The sequence below is a fragment of the Epinephelus fuscoguttatus genome, linkage group LG11 (assembly GCF_011397635.1).
Source record: "Epinephelus fuscoguttatus linkage group LG11, E.fuscoguttatus.final_Chr_v1".
NCBI classification, from domain to species: domain Eukaryota; kingdom Metazoa; phylum Chordata; class Actinopteri; order Perciformes; family Serranidae; genus Epinephelus; species Epinephelus fuscoguttatus.
This window is the reverse complement of record NC_064762.1, coordinates 40,456,961-40,478,460: the sequence shown is the minus strand read 5'-3', so window position 1 is coordinate 40,478,460 and position 21,500 is coordinate 40,456,961. Positions and strand designations below refer to the sequence as shown.

Genomic DNA, 21,500 nt, shown 5'->3' with positions numbered 1-21,500 from the left:
TTTCAAAATATAGCAAAATGATAAGGTTTTGTTAGGCACAGTTCTTCAGGCTACTTATCAGAGGAGGAGGTGGCTGTGGTGACACTTCGTTTTTTTTGTTCGTTTGTTTGTTTTGTTTTTTACTGTCCCCTCCTGAAGCTACATATAATTCTGGTGGAAAATGCATGACCCTCCCTCCACCTTATTCCACTAGCTCGTTGATGTTTGAAGGTTAGAAGTTAAAAGTTGTCATGCAAAAAGATTATTTTTACCAAATTTAAAATGAGACGTAGAATTCGTATTTTGATGAAAAATCACTATTTTAAACTCAGATTTGGTTAGGTTTAATCTCAGAGAAGCATTTGTGGCATATCATGTGTCTGAGGACCATGGGAAATTTGAAAATCCAACAATAATTTCTGTTTCTAAAGTTTCTAGATAAGATAAATGGTGTAATTTTAACGATTTTTTGTAAATGCCAGTTTTCTTTAAAAATCGATGGCAAAAGAAAAACAAAATACAGCCACTTCAATTTTTAGTCCCTAAAATAGAGAAAAATCTGTAAATTAGGCTTATTTGACATGTCTGTCCCTTTTCGTACCAGCCTCTCCCCTCTCATAAATAACAAACATAATCTTATATTTAATTAAGGTCACAAATAGTCCATATATAGTCACAAATGCAAATAATATAATCTAAAAAATTAAATGCTCACATGGCGACTATGTTAAGTGCTCCTTATTGACTGAGTGACTGATGGCCATGGAGTCACCAGTAGGGCGGAACAAATCTGTTGGGGGGATCTGTGGTCATTAGTGACACATCCTGCTCCATGCAATTACTGACACTTTTTAGCAAAATAATATTTATTTCTATAATTACAGTTCCAGCGCAAAATGACGCACTTTTATTAATGTCACCTTTTCATGCATCCTTACTGAAGTGAACTGTTATTATTGGTACAGTGACAATAATGTTTCCCACGAATCCCATCCACTGATGGAAGCATTAATGGATGCAAAGCTGGCAGTGGTGGAACGGTGGAAGAAGCACTGCGAGTTTTTACTCGTCCGTTTCTTTTTTTTTGTTTTTTTTTTCCCCATACCTTTTGAACCCAGCTGACAGTATGTGACAGCTTCCTGTTACGCGGTTGCAGCCTGCCTGGACAATTCGAATTAATGACGCTCTACGGCGCTACTACCAACCAATCACAAAACGCGGCTGAGTGTCCGTAGCCAATCACAACGCAGGTACATACACAGAGCGGGAGGATCTGAAATTAGACACGGAAGTCTGTCGCATTTGTTAATTTGTTCGGTGGTATATGTTGTTCTACCATTTTATCTCATTTGTTCATCAACAGTAACTATCGAAATTCGTTGAATATGGTGTGAGACGGTTTGTTAATCAAGAAGACTACAAATTCAAGTCGATTTCCTGCTGTAAATGTCAGCTGAAGTCCTGTTGGTAAGTTTGAAATCAAAATAATGAGAGGTCGGCTGAGGTTAGAGAATTGTGAATCGCTTCCCTCTGAACAAGTTAACGTTAGTGTGCCTATGACGTTAGATAACACCATGTTCATTTTATTTGGTCTTCATATGGTCTCGAGGCCACTTTGAAATGTTAACTAAATTGTATAACATAGTAACGTTACATTTGTTTAAGTATCATACTTTAACTTAAATTTGAAATAAACAAACGGGTGACGTTAACAATTAAAGATTAGTTATTCGGGGAGTAAGTCATCTAGCACATTACATTATAGTAGTTATGAAGTGTAACGTTACGTTAATGTTAGCGGTAACAATCCCAGCTGAGTTTAAGCTTCTGCAGCTTCATTTAGAGGCACCTGCACAGCAAAAGTCAGTATCGTTACACAGCTGTTTATACTAACGTAATGGACTCGGTAACTGTGTTCATGCGGTCTCGAGGACATTTTGAAAATGTAAGTAAATTGTATAACGTAGTAACGTTACATTTGTTTACGTATCGTACTAAAACTTGAAAAAAACAAATCAGGTTAACATGAATTATCTGGGGAGTAAGTCCTCTGGTAAATTACAGTAACATTGTGAAGTGTAACGTTGAATTAAGCTTCCCCAGCCTCATTTAGAGACACCCACAATAACGTAAACTTAAAAGTAGTTTAAGTTAAGTTTATTTACTTTATTAAGTCGTATTTAGTCGTCTCAAGTGAAGCAGCTTGTTCCCAGCTAACGTTATTTTGTAGTTTCACTTTTGTTCATAACTAACATGAGATTACATTTGACAGTTTTGTATGTTGACGCTACATGTCAGATTTATCATGCTAAACATACTTATTTTATATTTGTTAGCACCACCATCAGGCTCCAGCCCCTGTTGCAGATGGAGGAGCTCTACACCCTAGAAAGGGAGGTGGGACGAGGCAGCTATGGTGTGGTCTTTGAGGGCCATATGGCCAAAACAGGACAGAGGGTGGCTATCAAAAGACTGCCCTGTAGAAACCCTGAGTGCATTGAACTCTACCTGCAAGAGCTGTGGGCCATGAGAGCCACTGCCAAGAACCATGTAAATGTCATTGCACTCCACAGCTGCCTTCTGCAGACTGGGCCACGGAGCCTGAAGCCTCTAAAGCCAGGAAAACTGCCTCCACGTCTAGTTGAGAGCGTACTGAAGGGCAATGTAGTCAGAGCACCACAAAGTCAGGGAAGGAATAACTCCAAGCGGAAGATCAACTCTGTCTCCACACTTCAGGACAGGACCAACACTGTGCAGGCCAAGCCTAAGCTTCAGGACAAGACTAAATCAAATGCATGTGATTATACAACTCCACAAAGGCTTCAAAACAGAGCCAGGAAGAGACCGGCCCACAGGGAGGAAGAGGAGTCCGGACCACTGCACTGTTTGGCCCTGTGGCTTGTGATGGAGTACTGTGATGGGGGCGACTTGAATCAGTACTTGCTCTCCAGGCCACCAGACTCCCAGCATAACCACAGCGTGGTAAGGCAGCTCTGCAGCGCTGTGGCCTTCCTGCATAGTCTGGGTATCACCCACCGGGACCTAAAGCCCGACAATGTGCTGGTCTGTGTGACACCAGGAGGTCCTGTTGTCAAGGTAGGCAAGCAGCTGTGAAATGACAATGTTTGTGTCACATAAGAGATGATATCTGAGAATCACTACACAACTTTTTGCAAACTTTGAAAGCATTGTTGTTCTTAATTGTTTTTGCTTTCAGGGGATGTTTGGTTTTCACAGTAGCAATAACTTTGAGACACAACAATCAATATAATAAAAATCAAAATAAAAAAAAGATAAAAAATGCTGTCCTTACCCTGGTGTCCCAAACAAAGAGAATCTGTATCAGGTGGACAGCGGAATTTATAAAACTTAACCACAGGTGCTTTAAAAATAGGAGTACGATAGGTCGATAAATTGGGGGAAATATATGGCACAACAGTGTGGTCAGAAAGTAAAATTCAGTGTCCAGGCACTCATGCAGATTGTTTGTGGGTTCAATATTTCATTTAAAGGGATAAAAGAAATACAAAAATACACCATATTTATATCTGCTCTCACAAGACTTCATCTTGGACATCACTGAGGGCTTATGAGGGCTGACGTGCATTTGTGTATCTTTTCATAGGATAAAGCAGCACTTAAAATTATGTTGAATTTGAACCCTCCAGTCCACAAGTGCTTTAAATTTATATTTTATTTTGTTGTGCTATTAATATTGTACACAAAATCTGAATCTCCCTCTGAGTTACTGTTGTTGTTGTTGTTGTTGAGATCATTTTTCTGTAGTTTTTATTGAATATTTACAGGCAAACTGTTAGGTCATCATGTAAAACTATGTCACTTATTTTGTTGCAATTCTAAGTTCTTAAAGCAATAAAAAATAAATAGGTAAAATTTGTCACAGTGTCAAAAATATTGTTATTGCAGAAATATCATTTTATTATTTTAGGGCCATATCACCCACCCCTACCAGTCATATTCTCAGTACTTCTCAAACACATACATTTTCACCAAAACCTTTCTATTTACTGTACTACTGACAGAAGATGAAACTTAACTTTGCTCTCTTCAAAGCCAGACTCCAGTACTAAGGTTTTTAGGTGAAAGTGCATATGTTTGGCAAGTACTGAGCATACAGTTGGATAAATGCTGCTGTTAAAGGGCCAGTGTGTAATATTTGGCATGGTTTATTGTCAATCTGAATCTGAATCTGAATATTCTACCCATTAATATGTTTATACAAGTGTATAATCGCTATAAAATAAAATTCATTCGGTTTTCGTAGCCTTATAATTATGCTTTTATACATCTTGCACCGCCATGTATGTACGGCAGACCGAGCGGGCAATCCAGCCAGCCAGAGAACGCGTTTCGCGTGTATAAATGAACCAACGAAGACAGCGGAAGGAAGAAGGAGGAGGAAACAGCAGAGAGTGTTAGTAGTTCGCCGATGGAGAGTAGTGAAAAGTTTTTTTTAGTTATAAAGTTTGCGAATGGACCACACTTACCACGCAACAGGAGAGAATGAACCCGAACCGTCATCTGCGAGGAAAAGAAGACGCAACTTCACTCCTTGTGATGCACTCTCTGCGGCGCTTTTCCTCCTGATGATATATCTCCCCAGCGATGGTAGCACCAAATCCCATTCTGTGCATTCAGCCTCTCTTCTGGCCCGCTCAGCATCAAACACATGGAGTTCCTCATCTGTATGCTCCGGCTCAAACAGGTATGGCTCTGGATCTGTGTCCGCTACAAGAAACTCTTCAAAATCGCGTTCAAAGTCGTCCATTGCAGCTACTATAGTCCGGAGATATTGCTAGGCTAAATAAACAGCTGAGCTGTGTTTACCGGCTACGCTGTCAGTCAGTGTGAGGGCTGGAGATTGGTGGAGCAGAGAGGGAGGGGGTGCCCACTCGGTATGGTAAACGAGTATGTGTGTATGAAGTGTGTCTGTTACGCTAGAAGAGTCAGAGTTTGGGACGGAGTGGAGTGTTAACGGAGTTTCTGGAGTGCTCAAATAAACTGGCTTTTTCCCGAACGCTCCTCTGGTCTCCTGCTCGTGAGAGATTCATTACAATATCGTAACATGATTTAGATTTCTAAATAAATATTCACCTTGTCGCTAGATAGATCTACTCCTGAAAAACTCGTGCGCAAGGCTTTTTGTCCCTACGAGGCCGCCGTCATTTACCCGACGGGAGGGGTGAGCTAGTGAGCCCTGCAATCTAGAATTTGACCACTGATGTCACTGTTTTCAACCCATTTTACACACTGGCCCTTTAACCATGGTCCCTGATCAATCACTAAATCAAAATATTTGTCATTTTTTGTGGAGGCATGTGACAAACACTGTTTTCTTTACGAATTCATAATGGCATGGCATGACTTGGATTTTTATATTCCAATCACAACATCATTCCGTTTTTTTCTATCCAAATGTAATCTTGGTAATGGTGCAGAAAAAATGTATCATATTGAAATGGGTTGTTTTGTGAGACCAGCAGTCCAAAATCCAAAGATATTCACTTTACTATCACAGCAGACAATGAACACTGGCAACTATTCACATTTGACAAGCTGGAATTGGAAAGTAATTTGCCTTTTTACTTAAAATTATTGAAGAGGTGATTAAAATAGTTAACCTGCATCTATTTGAATGATCATTTTTAATAATTTTTAAGAACAAATGCAAAATATTTTCTTTGTTGATGAACTCAATGACTGATTGATTAAAGGGATACTTCACTGATTTTTAACCAGCTTTGTGTCATAACAATGTGGGTAGTATGTGTAAATGAGCTGTGGTAAACTTCCCTCCATCAAACCAGTAGCTGGACATCTTTCCCCGCCAGCCACCCAGCTCTGCCGGATGACACAAAATGGGTCATGCGGTGGAGTTCTGCTGGCTCTCTTGGGCTGTTGCTCGAACTACAGGCTGTACTTCCGCATTTTTATTTTGCCCGCCACCCGTGCTGCCACCACAGACACAGAGTACAGAAGTGGATCTCTCTCTCTCTCTCCCCCTCCCTGTCTTTCTAACTCAGACCGAAATCCCATCAAAACTAAGCAGCACTGACCAAGTATAAACTAAGATTATGTTACTGAGTTGCTTTTTTTCACCTCAGATGTTTTAGCTTAATGCATAACTGTAATATAAGATTGTTTGTGACCAGCCGGCTGCCACTGTGTCAAACAGAGGGGTTTACATTACTTGGCCTACCAGCAGGAGCATTTGGTGTGGTGCAGCACAGTGCATTCTGGTAGTTGCAGTTTTTCTACCTCTTGAGCAAAAGTGAATGCCTCAGTCCCTTTTTCAGTTTTCTCTGGTCATGTAGCACCAATTTGAAAAGTAATTTAGTTTTTCTACTGCATATGCAGACTAGAAATAGACTGATATGGATTTTTTAGGGCCGATGCCGATACCGATTTTTTTCCATCACCCTTAGCCGATGACCGATTATGGACTGCCGATTTTCTTGAGCCGATATTTGGGGCCGATACTGCTTTTGCTCCCTCAATTTACATAAAAAAAAATTACACAATGATAACAAATATTACATGTCTCAAGTTTAAAATAAGAAGCATTTATTGAACAGTAAAAAATACTAAAACAAGATGGGAAGTTGAGGTAGAACAGGTAAAATATTATTGTTATTATTATTATTATACATTCAAATAAAAAAAGAGTTCAGTGCTCTTAAATCTTCCAGTAATGTCTTTATGAAACAAACAAATATTTAAGCTGAAGCATAAATAAAACAACAACAACTGTACACAGTAGGATTCAACAGCTTTGTTGGACTTAACCACATACTTTCAAATGAAAAAAAGTGCCAGGGAAAAATAAATCCGCGAACCCACGCGCATATCGGCCAATGCCGATACAAGTAAAAAACTCAAATATCAGCCCGATATATCGGCCGGCCGATGTATCGGTCTGTCCTTAATGCAGACCAGTTTTATGTTAGGACCTGTTTTATATTGGTGAAATGCTTATTTAATGGACTGATCTTTTCAGCTCTATTGAGTTAATATTTCCACATATTGCAGCATAGTGTAGAATCCATATCTCAGCCCTCTATCAGGACACTACTGTTTACTCTTTTACGTAAGGGACAGGCCTAAATGAAAAGGTTCTAGAGTCATACATTTGTGGGAGAAAAAAACTTTTATGCCAACAGAAAGCATACTTTCTGTCTAATTTAATTAATCTGCCTGTCCATCCTCCAGGTGGCAGACTTTGGTCTGAGCAAGATGAGTGAAGGTGTGGTGGATGGTGATCTGACCCGGCAGCACTTCTCCTCCACCTGTGGCTCTGACTTCTACATGGCTCCAGAGGTGTGGGGTGGACTGACGTACACAGCCCAGGCAGACATCTTCTCCCTGGGTGTGATGTTCTGGGCTGTTCTGGAGAGAATCACCTTTCTGGAAGAAGGGGCTACACAGGAACAATTGGGTGAGTGCACAGTAAAGAGTCAATAGCAAAGACAAGAGAGGAAAAGATGGAGAATGTCTGCCGCCTCAAACCACACCGCGTGAGCAGCCAAAGCAGCATCCAACTGGACATTGGCAGTGGGATATAAACCTAGACATCAACATGCTAATATGTAAATACAAATTTTGTCTGTATCTTCGCATATATGGGACAGTGTTACCATTTTGGGTAACACATCAGCATAGACCTGTCATGTTGTATCCCCCTCATCAGTCAGGGCACTCACAGAAAGGTTAAAAAGGTTGAGTGTGCGGTCTGGTTGATGACGCATTGCACTGAATCGAGTTTGACTTAATTAACTGGCACATATTAAAAATGTCACATACCATACATCATACATTCATCAACCATGGCGGGTACAATCATGAATCTAAATGGCACAGAGATGGATGATTCATGCTATGTACATTTTGATACAGATTATAGTAGCTCTAATTCTTGTAATATAAGTGGACAGTGTATAATTCAGCCTTTGCTCCTCCAATGGAGCTTTTGTATTGGCTGTGACGAGTCAAACCATGCTGCAATGATTGGCGTTTCCATTACCACTTTAAAGGCACTGAGTTGTGCCCGAGATGGACCACCTGAACCAAGGCAGCAGTTTTGGACCCAAGCCTGAATAAAAATTTTCACTGTGAAAAATAATTCCATTGATGCATTTATTACAAGCTAAGCACTGATGTGTCCTTGCACCATTTCTTCTTTTTTTCCCCCCTGTGTTATCACAAGAGTCTGTCATCAGCTCTTCATCTCACGCACAACGGCAGACCTACGAGTGCCCTTGTGCTAGGTGCGCACGGTGGTCTATGGCAATGCAGTGCGCAGATGTTAATAACCACTCTTCACTGCATGTTACGCTCATCTCTCCCACTGCTGGGGAAGCAGAGGCAAACACTGCCAACCAGGTTGCTGTGCAGCCTCCTTCCCTCTTGCTCTCGTTTTCCCTCCAGTCCAATGCAATACATGCCATTTAAGCATGAGAATGGCCTGTTTCATGTGTCTCCTGTGCAATGCACTGGAGTTTGTGAACAGTATGTGAGCAAATGACCCTCTAATGATTTGTCTGTCTAAATCTAATTCTATTTCTCAACATTTTTAGTTTAGTTAGAGTTTTAGTTGTAATGGGTTAATGGCAACACATGAAGAGCAGTTTTGATCAAAACATCACCGCCTTGGTGTAATAAATAAGTGGATAATGTCTGCAGTGTGTAAGCAGTTCCTTTCAACTCAGCACCTGCCCTTGTTGGTTTGGATGTGTGTGCATACTCCTATTTGTTAATGGCAACACAGTTTTATACATTATCCATCACATTACACAGACTGCTAGGGCTGCATTAAAAAAGAACAGCAGGAAATTGGCATGAACTGACCCAATTCAAGCCTGAAGGCTTTTTGAGAAATTATAGCCTGGTCCAGCCTGAATCGGGCAGGTCGGGTCAAGCCTGATCAGGTTCGGGCAGAGAATTAAAGCTCTACTACGGTGACATCAGATGGGCTCATCATCATTCAGGGACGATTAGGTCCATCTCCATTTTCAAGCAATAAGCAGTAGATACCAATCAAAATGGTAAGAAATAGCTGGCTACCAACAGTCATTGCACAGTGCAGTAGTAAACAGCACTAAAAAATGTGCAGCTTTTAAATGTTAGGGACTCAAGACCATGGATGTATAAGGAGTCCTGTACAGTATACAGCATTGGAGGCAGAGCCCCGTTCATTCCTATTAAAGTTGCTCAGTAGAGCATTAAAGGGATAGTGCACCCAAAAATGAAAATTCAGCCATTATCTACTCACCCATATGCCGAGGGAGACTCAGGTGAAGTTTTAGAGTCCTCACATCCCTTGCGGAGATCCCAGGGGAGAGGGGTAGCCACACAACTCCACCTAATGGACACTTACGGCGCCCCAGATTCAAACGTCCAAAAACACATAATTGAAACCACAAAATATCTCCGCACACACGTGAGCGCGGTGTACAGAGAGTCAGTTAGAGCTGCAGGCTACAATGAGGCTTAAAAACAGAGTTCAAATGACGTTTTTCCAAACAACTTTTTATGTCAGGGCTTCAGGACACTTGGATCACTATGGATGAGCAATATGGAGATATTTTGTGGTTTCAATTATATGTTTTTGGACGTTTGAATCTGGGGCGCCGTAAGCCTCCATTAGGTGGAGTTGTGTTGCTACCCCCTCTCCCCTGGGATCTCCGCAAGGGATGTGAGCACTCTAAAACTTCACCTGAGCCTCCCTCGGCATATGGGTGAGTAGATAATGGCTGAATTTCCATTTTTGCCAAAAAAGCTCAATTTCCACGGTATGAAAGTACCCAGATCTTCTGCACTGTGGGGCCCATAGAGCAAGTGCACGACAGACTTACTGCTGCTGAGCACGCCAGAGTGCAGCCAAGTGGCTAGCTTCCACCGGCCGAGTGACTGACCTCTGAATTAGCACTCTGCTAACTTTGTGGGGATGAAATAATTTAATGTGGCTCTCCTAGACTTTCCAAATGTTACCGGACCAAGTAGCTCAAGGATGGTGAAACGAGTCATGCTGTGGGGGTTGTGACATCAGAGTCCTGCACGGGTCCAGTTTTCAAGATCTGCCCCGACCCGACCCGACCCGACCCGCGACGTACAAACCTGCACCTGAACCGCAAACCCACGCATCAGGCCAATTAGTACCGCAACCCAGTCCGACCCGTTGAAACACGACCCGCAGCCCGACCCGTAACCCGTATATAAAGTAATCATTTTGGGTCATATTGGCTGAATATTGAACAGCATATTGCCACAGTTAAGGTGCCAGTGAGTAAACAACGACCTGAAGGAAGCAGCTCTCACAATAAAAACCTGACTTCAGCTCCATCATCAACCCTCTGTGTTCTTCTCCCATATGAGTGTAAAAGCACTCGTTTGTTACGTTTAATGCTTTTAAACTTTTAATCTATGTAAAGGAACTTTACATTTGTAATAATAGACTTACTTTCTGTCCAGAGCGACGTTCAGCAGTTACGAGCTGTCACGTGTTTTTAGAATCCATCGAGGAGAGGAGTAATCCATCAGGGAAACACTTCAGAAACATTATAAAGTGATAGTTGTACGTTTTATCCACTTATTTCTCAAATACCTAAATAATTATTTACTGTTTTGGAAGCGGCGCTTATTAGACGGTGGCAGCCATGTTGATTCTGTCGTCCAATCACAAATTGTGTTATTAGATGGTGAAACGCGTGTAAACAGCTGAACCAGTGACCGTTGCGAAATAGCGGAGGCGATCCTCAGAGAGTAAATAATGACCAAGATAGTTATCTGTAGTTTACCGAACTAATGACTGATGTGTTTATCTAAAACCCGCGATCCGACCCGCATGTTATTTTTTCCACCCAGATCCGAACCCGGGAAAAAATGTTTTTTTTAAAAACCACCCGCAAATCAGCTGTTTTTGCGGATCGACCCAGTGCAGGACTGTGTGTGACGTTCAAAAAAATGGATCTACTGATTCACAGATGTCTCTTTCACAATGTAAGTCTACAGGGAAAAAGTCTTTTTGAGTCCCTTAGCATCACATGATGATGTAATTCCACTTTTGGCTACTCAGTAAAATAGGCTTCAAAGCCTGGTGCTTTTCTTGGAGTGGCAAATCCTTGCCTCACTGGGCTGATGCTCCAAGTCAAGCCAAGCCAGTGCATGTGTATGGAAAAGGGCTACAATAGTGCTGTTGTTGGTAGCATGTGAGATACCAGTTTCTTTATTCTTAAATTAAATCCTTTTTAATCTTCTTACCCATCTTTTGGTCCTGACTCAGTGCTTTTAATAACATCAGCCATCATCACTGAGGATCAATTATATTTTGATGGTGATGCAAAGATTAGTCTCTATATACAGACTCTACATTCAGTGAATGTAGAGTCTGTAGGCAAACCCTGGAGATCTTGCCTCCGGAAGAAGAGTGGAAGAGCCCTGGTTTCCGGTGCTAGGCTGTTTGTAGTCTGTGTGATATTGATCAATCACGTTTGAGCAGGCTGCAGATGTTGCCAGGTTAAACAGTCCGTGCGGTGAACTAACAAGGTGGAACATAATTGGCGTCACTGCAAAATTAGTCCCGCTCACCAGACCTTTTTCAAGAAAAGAAAGGTCTGGCTGGGCCGACTCTCACTTTAAGATTGGAGAAAAAAACGCCCCGGCTGCTTGTATTTCTTTCAGCCAATCACAATTGTTCTGGGCGGTGCCACAGCAACGGTGTGCTTGCAAAAATATTGCCGGGGGAAACAGGTTTTGGTGTAACACGCCCACAAAAATATCGCCTACAGGACGCGAACCATGGCAGAAAAATGGCTACATCCCCGCAAGATCAAACACGCAAAAGTTAATAAAGGACGTGTTGAAAACGGTTGAAAACTGCTACACAACCGGAGGTGGTAGGGCGGGACTTCAGCGGGTGGTTCGTTCCGCCCAATGAGTGGCTGATCTATGCAGCGAACTTCCGCCCACTCAGACTACTGCAAACTCTGAATCCATTGCAATGTTTCAGCATATTTACTTATATTTAAATGGAAGTCGGAAACGAAAATTCGCCTCCTCCGCCCAAATCAAACTGGAATGCCAGAAAATCGGGGGTCTGCCCCCAGAGGCTGTATCACTGTCTGCCGGAAGTCAGACGCCGAATACAGCCGATGGGTTCTGAGAATGTGCAAAGATGCGAGTCAACTTGTCATTGCGTAGTGATGTAGTGAGTCTGCAAAGCTTTGGCCAATCGAATATGAGCAAGCAGAAGCACTGTGCCAGCATTCAGTATATCTATAGAAAACATCATTGAGATTTTAATCTCCTCCTTTAATGTCCTGTTTTCCTGTCAGAACCCCATGTAGCTATAGGATGAGAAAGCATCTTAGTGTAGGCAGGGCCCAGTTGTGCTCTGCGCTCCACTGTCAGAGAGGAACCAAATGGCTGTTATACAGATGTCTCATTTTATTCACAAAAAATGGGTTGGGGCAGAGCTGACTTGAAGGCAGAGAGATATGAACCATTATCCACAACTTTAGTGTCTGAGAACCTCCCTGAGTCATTGATACTCCATTAGGCTGAATGAAATGGTTATGATTGGGGGAGAGAGGGGTTTCAGTGGATTCAAATTTAAAAAAAAAAGAAAAAAAAAAAGGCCAAAATGTAATTTAGCAACCCCGATCACAATCCTCTTTGTGGGTGAGGAAATGGGGAGAGGCAGCTGGAGGCTTTTCACAGACAGATAAAATGCTCTATTATTTTACTTTATCCTCTCTCAAGACCCACACACCCACACAGTTATTTGACTTGGCAGGGGAACGCAGAGAGCAGAGTCAAGGAGCAACACACAGCCACACACCCTCTTATGTTTGTCCTTCTTGAGACCAGCGCTTATTGGCTCTTTGCTCAGTCAGATCAGGAAATCACTGCTGACCACTTGACTAGAGACTTCACTTCAAGTGTTTAGGTCAGGGTTCAGTGTTGAACATCATCAGAGGAAGAAGACTTGTACTTGCAAGATGGATGTGTTTTTAACATTAAAAATTATATATATCCAATTAAAAACTAATATATATTCCAGTGAAAACTATAAAGGACTACAAGAAACCTTGAGATTAAGCAACAGTCGATTTTTATTTTAATTACTTTCACAGATAATGTGCTTTAATATTTTTGTTGGGGAGGTTGCAACTAATGATTTTTTTTCTCCTCATTAATCTAATAAGTTTTTGATTAAGCATTTAGTGTAGAAAATGTCAAATAAAGACAAATTGGAGTTATAACTCCAAGTTTTATCTTTCTTAATTATTCTGATAACCAGCCAAATTCCTGAAGTATTAATTTCATTATAGTCTGAAAGAAAAAAGAGGAAGTTCATGTTGGTACTTTAACTTTGCTCAGCTTCTGAGATCTAAGCAGTTGGGCATACCGATACATCGATCTAGATTTATATATCAATTTAATGATCAACGATCCAAAATTATCGATGCAAAATGAAAACATTGATACATGTAATCATTTTTAAGATATGCTTTTATTTTGAGACCCCCATGTCACATCTCTATCACCATTTCCATCCAGTGACACCTTCCTAAACATTCAAACAGTGTTAGGGGCCCAGTGCCAGGCAGAGAATGCCAAGCAACCAAGAAAAGACAATAAGGAGATTTACTGATATTGTCTCATATCAGTCGCAAGCATCTGAATTGAATTGAAATTGTATGGTGGCAGCCTGTGTGATATCAGCAAATATCATATTGTTGACCATAGAATCTATGCAATATTGTATTGTGATGGAACCTATGATTTACACCCATATTAATCAGCCAGATCAATTCAAAACAGCAGCAGCAAATTACACCAGCTATATGTAAGTTCTCTCTTAAGTCTGGGTGTGAAGTCCACACCAACCAATCCGCTGAAACTAGTTAGTTTGTCATAAAGCTGTGATGATGTTTGGTTACACCATAGAGATATAAGGTTCATCGTAGCCACTCTGGTTTAGAATCCACACTAACCAAAATACTGTTGCAGAAAATGACATTTTCTCCTCCTGTGGCTTAGAGGAGATATCCATCATGTATCACGATATAGCCAAAAATATTATGATATTATATTGCCCAGTCCGAATTGTGGACAAAACAAGACATTTGAGGAGATCATCTTGGGCTTTGGGAAACGGTGATAAAAAACCGTCACATTTTTCTCACATTTTATAAACAACTAATCAACAACTAATCCATTAATCAAGAAAATAACTGAGTTGTCGATGGACAGTGAAAATAGTCTGTAGTTGTAGCTTTACTGTGGAGTTTTCGTTTACATTCAGTGTTACTCACCAAAAGTCCCTTTGTGTATCCTTTAGGCCCAACCAACAGGTTGAATGCATTTTCCCCCTCAAAACATTTGCAAAGCCATTTTAAACCTGCATTGTTTACCTCTATGGTAACTTGCAAACAGTCTTCTTCCCTGCAACGTGAGGTGACGTAGATGATGAAACAGTTGGCTTTCATCGCTGCTAGTTCTTTGATGTTGGTTTGGTGTGTTCGCACCTTTAAACGTGTGCTTTTCGCTGTCTGATGATATTTGATTAACAGAAAGGTAATTACATTGGCCTTATCATGGATATGATCAAATTATGTGACGTTGGATTATTTTGATCAAATGAGTAAAATACATTTTATTTTTGTATGACTGAAAAAAGGGTGCTTCAGAGATTTTAAAGAGCTGCAATAAATACAAGAATGTATTGATGACACAAAGTTTAATTTATAGATAAAGAAGGTAGATATCCTAAATGCCTTCATGCCTCAGTATTGTGTGAGAAATGTTCACATTTACAGGTCAAACATTCTTTTTTGTCCTAGAAAAACTGAAAAAAGGTACCATCAAACATCTGTATATACAGTACAGGCCAAAAGTTTGGACACACCTTCTCATTCAATGTGTTTTCTTTATTTTCATGACTATTTACATTGTAGATTCTCACTGAAGGCATCAAAACTATGAATGAACACATGTGGAGTTATGTACTTAACAAAAAAGGTGAAATAACTGAAAACATGTTTTATATTCTAGTTTCTTCAAAATAGCCACCCTTTGCTCTGATTACTGCTTTGCACACTCTTGGCATTCTCTCCATGAGCTTCAAGAGGTAGTCACCTGAAATGGTTTTCCAACAGTCTTGAAGGAGTTCCCAGAGGTGTTTAGCACTTGTTGGCCCCTTTGCCTTCACTCTGCGGTCCAGCTCACCCCAAACCATCTCGACTGGGTTCAGGTCCGGTGACTGTGGAGGCCAGGTCATCTGCCGCAGCACTCCATCACTCTCCTTCTTGGTCAAATAGCCCTTACACAGCCTGGAGGTGTGTTTGGGGTCATTGTCCTGTTGAAAAATAAATGATCGTCCAACTAAACGCAAACCGGATGGGATGGCATGTCGCTGCAGGATGCTGTGGTAGCCATGCTGGTTCAGTGTGCCTTCAATTTTGAATAAATCCCCAACAGTGTCACCAGCAAAACACCCCCACACCATCACACCTCCTCCTCCATGCTTCACAGTGGGAACCAGGCATGTGGAATCCATCCGTTCACCTTTTCTGCGTCTCACAAAGACACGGCGGTTGGAACCAAAGATCTCAAATTTGGACTCATCAGACCAAAGCACAGATTTCCACTGGTCTAATGTCCATTCCTTGTGTTTCTTGGCCCAAACAAATCTCTTCTGCTTGTTGCCTCTCCTTAGCAGTGGTTTCCTAGCAGCTATTTGACCATGAAGGCCTGATTCACGCAGTCTCCTCTTAAAAGTTGTTCTAGAGATGGGTCTGCTGCTAGAACTCTGTGTGGCATTCATCTGGTCTCTGATCTGAGCTGCTGTTAACTTGCCATTTCTGAGGCTGGTGACTCGGATGAACTTATCCTCAGAAGCAGAGGTGACTCTTGGTCTTCCTTTCCTGGTCGGTCCTCATGTGTGCCAGTTTCGTTGTAGCGCTTGATGGTTTTTGTGACTCCACTTGGGGACACATTTAAAGTTTTTGCAATTTTCCGGACTGACTGACCTTCATTTCTTAAAGTAATGATGGCCACTGGTTTTTCTTTAGTTAGCTGATTGGTTCTTGCCATAATATGAATTTTAACAGTTGTCCAATAGGGCTGTCGGCTGTGTATTAACCTGACTTCTGCACAACACAACTGATGGTCCCAACCCCATTGATAAAGCAAGAAATTCCACTAATTAACCCTGATAAGGCACACCTGTGAAGTGGAAACCATTTCAGGTGACTACCTCTTGAAGCTTATGGAGAGAATGCCAAGAGTGTGCAAAGCAGTAATCAGAGCAAAGGGTGGCTATTTTGAAGAAACTAGAATATAAAACATGTTTTCAGTTATTTCACCTTTTTTTGTTAAGTACATAACTCCACATGTGTTCATTCATAGTTTTGATGCCTTCAGTGAGAATCTACAATGTAAATAGTCATGAAAATAAAGAAAACGCATTGAATGAGAAGGTGTGTCCAAACTTTTGGCCTGTACTGTACATACAAAAAAAATCCAGTTTTGACAGTATTCATGCTGGATATCGTGAAATATGGAAAAATGTCTCATTTAACTCAATATTCAGATTTAAGTAATATCCCTATAAGCATACCAGTATCGTCAGCATACTAATTATCACAACTGAAAGTTCAGTGTGTAGGATTTATGGGGCTTTATTGGCAGAAATTAAATATAATAGTGGGTAAATTTTCTTTACTGCATACTTGAAAATATAAATCGTGTTTTCATTACCTTAAAATGAGTCGTTTATATTGAATTTCTACAGTAGCCCAGAATGGACAAACCAAACACTGTCTGTAGATGGGGACATTCAAGTCTTTGCATTCGCTGCTGTAGTGAGAAGCTCACTGGAAAAAAGCAGCATTGGAAAAACAACGTGAAAACTGTTTTATTCAGTGTTTTTTATCAGTTTAAATCACCTGGTCTGTTTGTTTTGGGGAGAAGGAGACCTCTGTAGATAATTCAGCACCCAGTAGAACCTTTCTGAATAATGAAGACTGAAGGAATTCTAATCAGGAGAAGTATCAGCTGGTTGCAATCTGCAGTCCTCTCCACTAGACACCCTTAAATTCCCTTAAATCTTACACACTGTTCCTTTAAGTGAGATTTGTTTTATTAACACCAATTATTGACATTTCTTTTTGATGTTTTTCATTTAGTGTTTGTTGATTTTAATTGTATTGTTACTGTTTAAAGGGTCTCTATATGAAAATTCAGAGTGTATGAGTTGTCTGCACACAGTTCCCAACATGAAGGTGGCTGAGCCAGCAGCTAGCAACTGACAGTCCTAAAACAGCAGTAAATAACAGCAACAGTGCTGATGGAGCTAACGGTGTTAACTGGGGGGGAACCGGAAGGTGGGCGCTACGTTTCGACGCCATCCCAATATCAGTGGTAACCACCATATGAGCACAGTGCAAAGTGTTGCCAGCTAGCTAGCCAGTGGGATACAAACATACACTAACATGCACACCCGGCTCAAAAAGGCTTACCACAGGAAAGCTCAGATTACGACACAGAGGGAACTTGACTTCATTCTCTGCTCAGGACGCCATTACTCAGCTATATCTATACATTGCAAATAATGGTTTGCTGCTATATTAAGGTCCTGAACATCATATTCAGAACTTTCAATAACACTGCATTCTGAGCTTGAGTGTCCCATGTGTTCTCAGAATCTTCCACACAATTGTAGTCTTAAGGGCACTTTGGCTCTGTCTGCAGTTCCTAGAAATATGTCACATCAGCAGGCACTTGACTACTTGCAAATCCAAGTGTGGCCCACAATCACTGACATGAAGAGGCTCCCTGCAGCGTGTGTTACTGCTGTCAGCCCAGAGCGTCTTGCATGATGACTTAACAGTGTCTCCCCTTGTGTTTCCTTTTTAGGTGCTTACGTGTCTAAGGGTCGCTCAGGCTGGCTGATGCCGCTGGGGGAAGCCTTGTGGGAGAATGCTGACCTCCAGCTGTGTATCCCTATGAAGTTTAAGAGAGCGCCCCCGCTGCCACCCCCTCCTGGTCCAGCAATGTGCACCCTGCTTTTAGACATGCTCGCCTCAAACCCGGACACTCGGCCTCCAGCAGACCAGCTGGAGGCCAGAGTGTGCTCTGCTCTGAAAGAGGACTCCCACTGACAAAGTGCACTTAAGAGACCATAATGGCTATAACCACCACAGCCACTACATGGAAATATTGAAAGTGGACCCCCTGACTGCAGTGCTTCCTACATGTGTAAGAAATAACCACTTTACTGCCACAGAAAAGTGGGGATCAGAAATGTGTATGATTATATAGGACTGAAGGTGCTTTTCTTGTCACTGAGACAGAAGCTGAGCTGTAGGAAGCCACATAAAGGGATCACAGGGATATAAAGGAATATTGAAACCTGGCTGTACTGCAGACCAAACACAATTATATTTAGACAAGTCCATATAAAGATCGAGTGTGACGTACTCAGGCTGTATTTGATGTAAGTGCCATGCTGTTGGTTAGGCCTCTGATGCTTGACACAGAAAAATCAATTTTAGTGTGTACATATGGCTGAAATGAAATGTCAGGGATTGTTGCTGTTGCTGCTTGTCTGGGTCTGCACTATTCTGTTGACTCATTATCTCAACTTCCTACTGGGTGTAAATTTTGACTGATTATGTTAACATTGATCTTTTTATTTGTTGAGAAATGTAGCTTTATTATTTAGTGATTATTATCTTAACCAAATATTTCCACCACACGTTGATGCAGCATGTTCACTGGGCTTCCACATCTCAGATCTGTAAAGTAAGTGATTAAACAATAGAGACATTTTATGCATTCCAGTGCAGTAGTATGGTAATAATAAATACTACCTTTGTGACACTAGTCATAACTGTTGTTGACATTGTGTGAGGAACTGGGGCAGATTCAATGCTATGGTCATTTTGTCGGTTGTAGTTTTTGGTGTTTTTAAAATAAATGTAGGCTTGGGTGGTATCATGGTATTACAGTAGAGCAGGGTATTGGTAGAAATCCTGAAGGTTTGATTTTAATACAGTAAAAATACAGATGCTTGTCTTTATATTATATAAAGGTTGCTGGGAAACCTATACAGCATAGTATCACAATATTTTTGTGTGGCAATTTCACATCGTTACAGAGACAAGTATCGATTTTTTTCTTACATAAATTATTATTACAAATACAAATTAAACTTTTGGTAGACTACTAGAATAACATAATCAATTGCTTTTTCAGTTCATTTCAGTTCAGTTCTTTAGTGACTTTATATCATCTTAGTGCTGCACACAAACACCATCATATATACATTCCCCTGAAATGTAAGAAGGTTTAAGGTATGAAAAAAAGATACCACCCAAGCCTAATTATGTGTTAATAAGGTGGAGTACAGCTTTAAAATGTGCCATGAATTGGTATTTAAAACAATGGGGTTTTTTTAAAGTTGAAGCTTTATACGCAAATTTAAATGACTTGAAAATGTTTGTTTTTTTCTATAAGCGTTTATTTTAAAATGTTTTTTCCTCACAATTTAACTGTTGTGTTTTGAATCAGTCACATTTTGAATGATGATTTTTTTTAAAGCATAGAGCATTTTGAAAGTTAAGTCAAACTACTGTCTGTGACTGCGTGAACATTGTTTTGTGATATCTGCACTGACAACTAAACGGGCTCGCTGTATGAGGCTAACAGTGACTAACGATCACGTATATACCATCCCCTCATGAACAGGAAATTAAAGGCAGCCATTAGGAAGGTTGCAGATCGTATCCATACCGAGTCCACAGCATTTATTACTGGTCATCAGTCTTAGTCATTGACAGTCCGTATCTTAGATGGCTACTTATTTCATAAGTTTTTTGCCCACATGCTTGAAAAAATATGTAACATAACACTGTTCTGAACCCTTTTTTAAATGTAATGTTTTTTTTAATAAAGCTGATATTGTAAAGCTTTGCAGTTTTGCTTAAGTGAGAATAATGGCCCACAAACACAGGCCTTTAGAATAACACAATTAATGCAGCATTAGCATAAAAGGAACCATCATCATCCTACCACCTTTGTTCGTCACTGTCCCTGTGATAAGACTCTCAGCTCAGCAGTGTCTTGTGATGTGGCCGTCAGAAGGACAAGTAAAGATTTGAGCTAGAGAGGCTTGTTCACCTAACCTCACCGCTCCCAGTTCAGTGTGGTTGTCTTTGAAAGATTTGATTGTCACTGGTGAGAGTGACTACTCATGCTCTGCTGGCCAACTAATAGCTCCCTTAGACGACCTTTGACCTCTATACTGCTCAACAGAGTTTAGAGGAATTGAGTTTTGGACTGAATGTATGTTGGCAAAATGTTATTTTTTCAGGTCTGTCTCAATACGATACTTCCATGCCCATATGTGCATTTTAAGAATACCTTTAATTATTCCTCCTGTCAGTATTGGGTGTGAAGCTCTGCCCTCTTGGTGTCAATATAAGAGATTGGGAATGACTTGTGCAGCTAAAAGTGCTTTTATAAGATAATACTTTTTTAATTTTAATCTTTTACAGTTTCAAAATACCAACAAAAGGAAAAGGGCCTGAAGCAAAGGTTTGGACACCCTATGTGGTCAGTACTTACTAGCACCTCTCTTGGCAGGTATCACAACTTCTAAACACTTTTTGTATCCACCTTTTTCACCCATTCTCCCTGCAAAAGGCTTCAAGCTCTGTCAGATTCTTGGGCTGTCTTGCATGCACTGCTCTTTTGAGGTCTATTCACAGATTTTTAATAATGTTTGGTTGGGGGACTGTGAGGGCCATGGCAAGACCTTCAGCTTGTACCTCTTGAGTTAGGCCATTGTGAATTTCAAGATGTGTTTAGGATCATTGTCCTGTTGTAGAAGCCACCCTCTCTTCATCTTCAGCTTTTTAATAGATGGCGTGATGTTTGCTTCCAGAATTTGCTGGAATTTAATTGAATCCATTCTCCACAGTTCCTGTTAACTGCCATTTCTTAATTACATTATGAACTGAGGAAACAGCTACCTGCAAACACTTTGCTATGGCCGCTGTGGCTCGGGTAGAATCGGAAGATCAGTGGTTCCATCCCCAGCTCCTCCTGTCTACATGTTGAAGTATCCTTGAGCAAGATACTGAACCTCAAATTGCTACCGATGGCTGTTCCATTGGGTGTGTGTGTGTGTGTGTGTGTGTTAAAACTGAGTAGCAGGTGGCACCTTGTACTATAGCCTTGGCCACCAGTATATGAATGTGTGTGAACTCATAGTGTAAAAGCACTTTGAGTGGTCAGATGACTAGAGAAGTGCTATACAAGTGCAGGTCCATTTACCATATCTTCTTATAGCCTTCTCCTGCTTTGTGGGCATAATTTATTTGAGTTTTCAGAGTGCTAGGCAGCTGTGTAGAGGAGCCCATGGCTGCTGATTGTTGGGACAAGGTTTCAAGAGTCACATTATTTACAATACTTTGAAATTTGCATCACCTGGT

At 40.9% G+C, this 21,500-nt stretch overlaps 1 protein-coding gene across 1 annotated transcript; it reads left to right on the top strand.

Annotated features, from left to right (window-relative positions):
• Positions 1–1,271: 1,271 nt before the first annotated feature.
• si:ch211-63o20.7 (Serine/threonine-protein kinase pdik1l-B-like) lies at positions 1,272–19,922 on the top strand. Its single transcript, XM_049590702.1, has 4 exons — positions 1,272–1,446; positions 2,316–3,075; positions 7,210–7,435; positions 17,920–19,922. The coding sequence occupies exons 2-4, from the start codon at positions 2,347–2,349 to the stop codon at positions 18,162–18,164; spliced, it is 1,200 nt and encodes a 399-aa protein (XP_049446659.1). The 5' UTR covers positions 1,272–1,446; positions 2,316–2,346; the 3' UTR covers positions 18,165–19,922.
• The last annotated feature ends 1,578 nt before the right edge of the window (positions 19,923–21,500 follow it).

Coding starts and splice junctions, on each gene's coding strand:
- si:ch211-63o20.7 (XM_049590702.1), top strand. CDS start 2,347: ATGGAGGAGCTCTACACCCTAGAAAGGGAGGTGGGACGAGGCAGCTAT. Junction 3,076..7,209: donor CAGGAGGTCCTGTTGTCAAG/GTAGGCAAGCAG, acceptor TCCATCCTCCAG/GTGGCAGACTTTGGTCTGAG. Junction 7,436..17,919: donor GGCTACACAGGAACAATTGG/GTGAGTGCACAG, acceptor TTTCCTTTTTAG/GTGCTTACGTGTCTAAGGGT.